We start from the raw sequence: 7341 nt of genomic DNA, 5'->3' as shown, positions 1-7341 counted from the left end.
ATGGATATCGAAAGTTTATTTAAAATTGCGGCAATCGTAAACTGTTGCTGCGATCGGCAACCGTTAACGGAAACTTGACAGTTGCGTCAACTAAAATTGTTCCGTGTGCGCAGCGCCTTAAACGTGTAAAATATTACGTAATTTGGTATAATTACATACTCATTGGAAATTTCAATATATACTGCTCAAAACAATTAGGGGAATAAGATTTTGGTCTTTTCTATTGTTTAAACTTCAATTAGGTTTAAAATAAATTTTATATTAATTTTTTTCCTTGTTAATTTTTTAATTGCTACAATTAATAAAAAAAACTCATTTTGTTGTTTTTTTTTATAAAAAAAAAACTATAACTAACTAACTCATACTCGTCCAGCAATCCCTTACTTCCCGGCCTCTGCAATTATGTACTACACAGGGTGAAAATTTGTAATGCCACCTGGAGGGAAGCGAGTGTAAATGAGTTGAAGGCTGAGGTTCAGAATACGATTTGTAATACAAATCACAACACGTTATTAAAAGTTACTCAAAATGAATTCGTTAAAAGATTAAATTTGTGTATCCAAGAAAATGGAGCTCATTTCGACCAACTAATTAGTTAGATTACCATTTTTTTTGATTGAAGATTTCATGGTTTTTTTTTTCATTTAATTAACCAATTTTATGAGAGAGATTTTATTCTTATAATTAACCCTATCAATCGATGCAATAACAGTGTAGGGTGCATTTTTTTCAGATTAAAGCGGGTTCGATTCCCGCGTGGTGCTAGAAATTTTCTAAAATCTATGAAGTGTAGGGTGCAGTTTTATTTCTTTTAAAAAATAAAGAAATGTTTCCTTTAAGTAAAAATTTCTATCTCCAGTAATTAAAGTACTTTCCCTCCAGATGGCATTACAAATTTCCACCCTGTATATTAGAAGTGTGTGGTTCGTGAGAGACAGAACACTTATACATATTTCTCATAGCTCTCTATCTGACAAGAACTCTTCTATTGAGTAGTAACCTTTAGATCATCCGATTCCACAGTGTCTGAACTGAAGACCCGCTTGTTTAATCAGTGTGTTCTGCCCGTCATGACGTATGGTGCCGAATCTTCAGATACGATTAACAAACTTGTTATTAAAAGATGTATATTTGTCCTCTATTTTCAATATGTCTGGTATTTTATACATAGGAGTATAGTCCTGTAATAAGGGCTATTTCTATACATCTCTAGATTGGGTGTAGGGAGGGGTATTTTGTGTTTTCGGCAAACACTTTTAGCTGGTTCAAAAATGGATTATGTGTTTTTTAATATCATTATATTTGAACAAAACTGGATTCACAAATGTTTTGCTGTAAATTTCTGGTCCCCATATTTATTAACATTATTTTTACAGGCTTCTGCAAGCTGAACAAGCACCCTAGCGTGGAGTACCGCTGTGTTTCCCAAGAGGAAGGCACTAGAGAATGCAATGAATTGGTATTGTTCCGCTTTTTTTAAGCTACCCACCTTAGTATTTCTATCAACCAGTTTACGTACATATTTCTTACATACTTAGGTCTCTTCTTACACTCCGTCAAACCATTTATTTAACTTTTTCTTTTTTTTTTCAACATATCCGTGCGTCTGAAGTTCCTTAGTTATTGACTTAGAACCATAGATAAAAAAATGCAATACTTTTATTTTTTTTATTTTAGTGAAGCTTGAATCCCGGTTCCGTTAAAGACTTACCGAAATTCCTGGCTCTTCAAAATATGCCCTGTTCCGGAATCCCTATTCAGTACACTTTAGCTTATGATATGAGTTTAACGAAGTAAGGCGACGATTAGAATTAACGACCTCCGTGGTCCAGTGACTAGCACACCGGTTTTCATGGTGTCGCTGTCTCTGATGTCCCGGATTTGATCCCCGGCCGTGTAGAAACTAACTTAATATTGTCTCGGGTCTGGGTATTTGTGGTACCGTCGTTGTTTCCGATTTCCATAACACAAGTGCTTTAGATATACTTAGGGATCAGAGCAACGTTTCTGATGTTGTCTAGTATTATTAAAGTACTTGTAAAAAAAAAGAAACATATAAAACCGACCTGAAAAGTTTGTGGAATTACATCTAGTGGGTGTAATGCAATAATTTGCCATCCTTAGAGGTGTAACATTATCTTCAAACTTGAATGGGATCAATACCGAGGACGCCCTTACCAACAAAAAAAAAGAATCATAGAAATCGGTTCACAGATGTAAGAATAATCGCGTAACAGACACCATACACACACACACACACACACACACACACCTCATCCCCACATACACACACACATCCCCTCACACCACACCCACCCACACTCAAACTCACACACACACACAACCAGACACACACTCTCGAACAAACATACCCACACACACAAATTTTGTTAAATATAATATTTAAATTTCATTCTTATGCCTCTCCGTTATGTACTTGATGTGTTACTCGACACCCGGGGGGGGGGGTCCCTGGAGACCTATAATACAGGTTTGACCTAGTTTAGGCTCTAGTCTCCCACAAATGTGTTGTTTCTTTAAGTGCCTTATAGTTAATAGACATAAACTTTGTAACTTTGTGGAGAAATAAATGATTTTTGTATTTTGTATTTGTATATATTATTCATTCTGTACCTTCTAAACCTGTGTTCTTCTCAGGAACCACCGGGCACAATAGTGCAACCTATCTGTCGATCTCCACACTACTACAACCACGGAGTCCTGGGCCCCATGACATGCATCGACGGCCACTGGAACCACGTGGCCATTTGCACACCAGGTTTGGTTTAAAAGTTTCTATATAAACATTTTTGCCACATTGTAGGACCAGCCTAATTTACATTGTTGGTTACAGATTTACTTCTTTTCATTATTCTATATCGTAAGACTATTATACCTACCAACGAACAATTAGGCACAGCCAATTTCGAGAAAGAGGTCAATCGCCGAATACGACTCGGTTGGGCAGCTTTCGGGAAGGCAATACCGCATTCCTTGAAGACAAAAGTCTTCGAGCAGTGCGTGTTGCCAACGATGACCTAAGGCTCTGAGACGTGGTCGCTTACTATGGATCTCATAAAAAGTTCAAAGTCGGAGTGAGCAATGTTCGGCATTTATCTAGTGAGCGAATTAGAAATAAGGTGATCCGTGCCACGAAAGTCATACATAATCGTACATAAAATCGTACGTAGTCATACAACCACACCCAAATTCAAAGTACTGTACCGGCAACACCTACTTTCACTTCAAAAATCTGTGTAGTCTGTTTTTATTCTTTTACGTAGTCTGTCCAGAATCGAACTTTGTTGTTGCTTTGATCTATTCACATTATGTGTATACATTATATTGTATACTAAATACATTATACAAATCGAGTTCTTAGGTTTTCGCGATTGTTACACATCGGAAAGGAAACTATTTTTCCGGATTTAAATCGCGTATATTTGTTTTTTCAAACAAACCGACGTTTCGGGCCCTTTACAGGTCCCATGGTCACGGTTGACTGAGGTGGTACAGTCTTCAACCAGTTACATTAACTAGTATATATATTCGAAAATTAACAAACGTTTACATTTCATTGCACGCGACACCTACGTATATACAATGGTATAAAAATACTTGCATTATCTTCAGTGTCTATTGTGCATTCGCAGCCATACACTGATCCCAAGAAATTTTCCATGGCCATGGATATACTCGTAGGACAACGTTATAAACATAACCTATATCAACTTAATAACCTCAGCTTCTACAGGCTGTAGGTACTCAATTAGCTTTTTTAATGTTTTGATAATGAATCACAAGTATTGATAGGTCTCCTAATGTATGTCGTCAAAAATACTGGGTCACAAAATACACGGGATGTCGTCATCCTTCTTTGAAAAGGTATGTATTATTTCTATAAAAAAAAATATTTTACTTGTTTAGAGACGAAGTTACAAATAAATTATCAAAACATCTTTACTAAACATCACAAAATATCTTTACGTTCCTTAATCTTACACTTACAGAGTGTGGCAGAGTTGCATCTGAGGGGGGACTCAACAACGTCCAGCTTCAAGGGCATTGGCGCGGTGACCTGCCATGGCACGCTAGTATATATAGGAAAACTACCACACCCTTTCAGCAGATATGTGAAGGCACGCTTATTAGCACAACTGTTGTTATATCAGGTAAGATATTTGGTGGGTATCAGGATTCAAAATCATTAGATATTTATTTTCAATGATAATTATTATAACAATTATCTGATAACTATCCGATAATTATCCATGCTAATTTGTAGTTATGTCTCTTGAATTTTTGACTAAAAATGACAAATAGTGGGAAATCTTATGAAAGTATTTCTTCATCCAGTTAGGTACCTTCACAGCTACCGGCACTGGCTAGAGACGTCACTTTTTAATTGTAATTAACATTGACTTACAAATAAATGGACGACGGGTCTAATACAAAAACCACAAAAAAATGTCCCAATTCAACCTATTTAAACGTAGTGACATGTAAAGGAATATGAAAAAGCTAAAACGTTGAATTTAAATTGTAATGTCATCGCAGTACTGTCTAATTTTGCTTGCTTCGCTGTCAGTCGAACAAACGAAGACTAGAGCGTGAATGACGCTCTGTATACGATTTTAACGCCCTATAAGTTCGGACACTTTTTAGCGCGGACCCGACGTCCATATAATTGTATGTCAATGGTAATTAAGTTTTTATTGAATGTCAGAATTGTTCACCACCATTGTATTTCTGGTAGACGTCGCACTATAAGGAGATTGAGTCATTTTCATGTCATTTATCTATAACTTTCAAGTTTTGAAAGATAATTACGTGATTTTTTTTGGATATTCTTGAATAAATGTGCTTTTAATTAATATACATTTTGTAGGTATTAACATATTTTTAATAACTTAACTTTTTAACCCTTTTTTAAACTTCATAAAAAAGAAAGCAAAAGCAATTACAAAGGCCATATTACAAAATAGAAGATAAAGATGTGTGGAAAGACGATATGGGTCTACATTCTGCACAAATTTGATTCAAAGTGTATTCAGTAGTATAAAAGTTTATTCGAAAAGAGTAATTAATCCCTATAAAATAACGTTTTCAAGTGTAATTTATTTTACCTATGGTATAAATCTTTGATTTTGAATAGCTATAAAAATATATGGACAAAATAAATTATATAAACTAACATCTTTAAAAAAAATAAACTATGTTTACTTACAAATAATAAAATTAAACATCTTAAAGTGATTGTAATTAAACAATTTAATTAAATGAAAAGCTAAAAGTATTTTAAAATTCATCCTCCTCCTCCAAAGCTTCATCTAGAAGCTGTATAGATTTCTTATTATAAGGTTTTCTAAGACCAGTTATGTAAGGGTCCGAAGTTTAAAAAAGTGTATGTAAAATGTCTTCTAGAGCATTTTCTAGCGTAATGAAGTCTGAAACGTTTATAATCTTTGTACCTTGACTCTTGAGCATCTTCCGAGAGTTGTCCAATCGGTAATACAGAATAATGCTGAATTACAATTTTCCTGTGAATTAAGACTTTATGCACAGAGGATGGCATATAATACCACTTATATTTGTGTACGTATAGTTGCGCTGTCTCGAATGCATATTGTCCAAATTTCGTGGCTTCAATAACTTTTCCGCTTGACATAACTTGAAGTATAACATACAATCGTCGTATCAATCCCTCATCTACACCAGTAATTTCTGATGTACAAACATAATTTTGAAAAAAATCTCCCCTGTATTGCCATCATTAGTATTTCCACTTACTTGCTTAGGTTTATCTTATATTTAAACCGAGTTCTTCTCGAAACTTCCTTTGCACATAACTTTTCTTTTATTTTTTCAAGTCTTGTTCTCTGTTGTTGTAGCAGACCATTTCTCAAAGTTCAGATTGTAAGATATACGTAAAATTAGTTCCATGAGTCTGATCCAACAATGTAAAATGGAAAGGCCATATTGATAGGAACTTTCGTCAACAGGTTTCTTTTGTACATTTTCTAAATTATTCACCTCTGTAGGTCTTGCGCAACAACTGGTACATACAGCGCCTGATGAAGTCTCTGACAAAACTTGAGCCACTTTTCCATCAACCATTGTTACAAATAATATATGCGTGATTTCAACACCTTCACCATATTTGTTAATTAAATTCGGAGTAAGAGCGGCTATTTGAGCATTAATTTTAGCAACTACACTTGCAGTCTTCTCGGGTGTCTCTTTAGAAAATTCCATTAAAATAGGGCGACAAAATCTTACTGATGACGGAACCGGATTTTCCCACACAGTTTCATTAGTATTAATATCAACAAGTTTCAGGGGCACTATTAGAAGATATAAATAAATTTGCATCGGAAACTAATTCAGTCTCTTCAGGCAGGTCTTGCTTGTACTCGCTTTGTCCGCTTGATCCATCACAGCGCCATTTAGAATATAGCATTAAGTGGGTTAAATCAACTTTATAAACGCCATTGATTTTCAGGATTCTTGCTGTAGTGTGATCCAAAAGGTCTTACACTTTTATTTTTGCCATGATATTATTGATTTCGATGCTAGATTCTAGTGGATAACATGTTCGTTTAGCTTCCAGAATAGATTTGTAAGATGGAAACAACACGCAATGCTTTGATATTAAACAATTTCTCATGATTTCATATTGTGACTTGTTCAGATGCAACTCAAAAAATGCTGAAAGCTGATCCAGTAACGGCCTGCTCTAAGTATGAATAGAGTAGGCCGTTACTGGATCATTTAAAAGATTGTAGCGTATTTCATTTTTTTTCTACCGGCAGTACCCGTAAAATTTCCACAATGAATGCTACGTCTGTTTCACCATGTAGGAATTTAGTATAAAATCAAGATCACAATTTTCAAGTAAATTTATTTTTCCATTTTTTTGTTCTCTCTGAACTGTCGCCGTAGGTTTTAGAAGGTCGTCCTCGCTTTTCTGTCGATGAAGAAGGTTCAGATTCGCAAGTAGAGTCTTCAAGATTCACGGTGAATATGCCATCCAACCACGCACTATTTTGGCTTAAGAATTGTTATTTTTTTCTACCAGATTTGGTGAAGCGTTGATGAAATTGAGAAATTAGATTTTTTTGAATACTTGCAATAATCTTTGCAATATTTGGCTCCGAATCTCTTCTTCCTGTCCTTATCCCACGCTAGGTGGGGTCGGCACAACATGTATTTTTCTCCCACTCTCCCCTATCAGCCGTCATTTTTATACTCACACCTTTCTTATCCATGTCATCTTTCACACAATCCATCCATCTTTCTTTGGCCTTCCTTTCCCCTTATATCCCTCTACATTCATACCTA

The 7341-nt window shown here is 35.2% G+C and overlaps 1 protein-coding gene across 1 annotated transcript in view; it reads left to right on the top strand.

The window, feature by feature from the left end:
- Positions 1-1149: 1149 nt before the first annotated feature.
- The window catches only part of LOC113229176 (modular serine protease-like), an 18137-nt gene continuing 11945 nt past the window's right edge, over positions 1150-7341 (top strand). The window contains exons 1-4 of the mRNA XM_026462694.1: positions 1150-1156; positions 1377-1459; positions 2659-2779; positions 4011-4172. Of these exons, the coding sequence (XP_026318479.1) occupies positions 1150-1156; positions 1377-1459; positions 2659-2779; positions 4011-4172 (373 nt within the window). The remainder of the gene's footprint in view (positions 1157-1376; positions 1460-2658; positions 2780-4010; positions 4173-7341) is intronic.

The sequence above is a fragment of the Hyposmocoma kahamanoa genome, unplaced genomic scaffold (genome assembly GCF_003589595.1).
Source record: "Hyposmocoma kahamanoa isolate Upper Pololo Valley unplaced genomic scaffold, ASM358959v1 289, whole genome shotgun sequence".
NCBI classification, from domain to species: Eukaryota; Metazoa; Arthropoda; class Insecta; order Lepidoptera; family Cosmopterigidae; genus Hyposmocoma; species Hyposmocoma kahamanoa.
The sequence above is the reverse complement of the archived record's forward strand: the minus strand, read 5'-3'. Positions and strand labels throughout refer to the sequence as shown.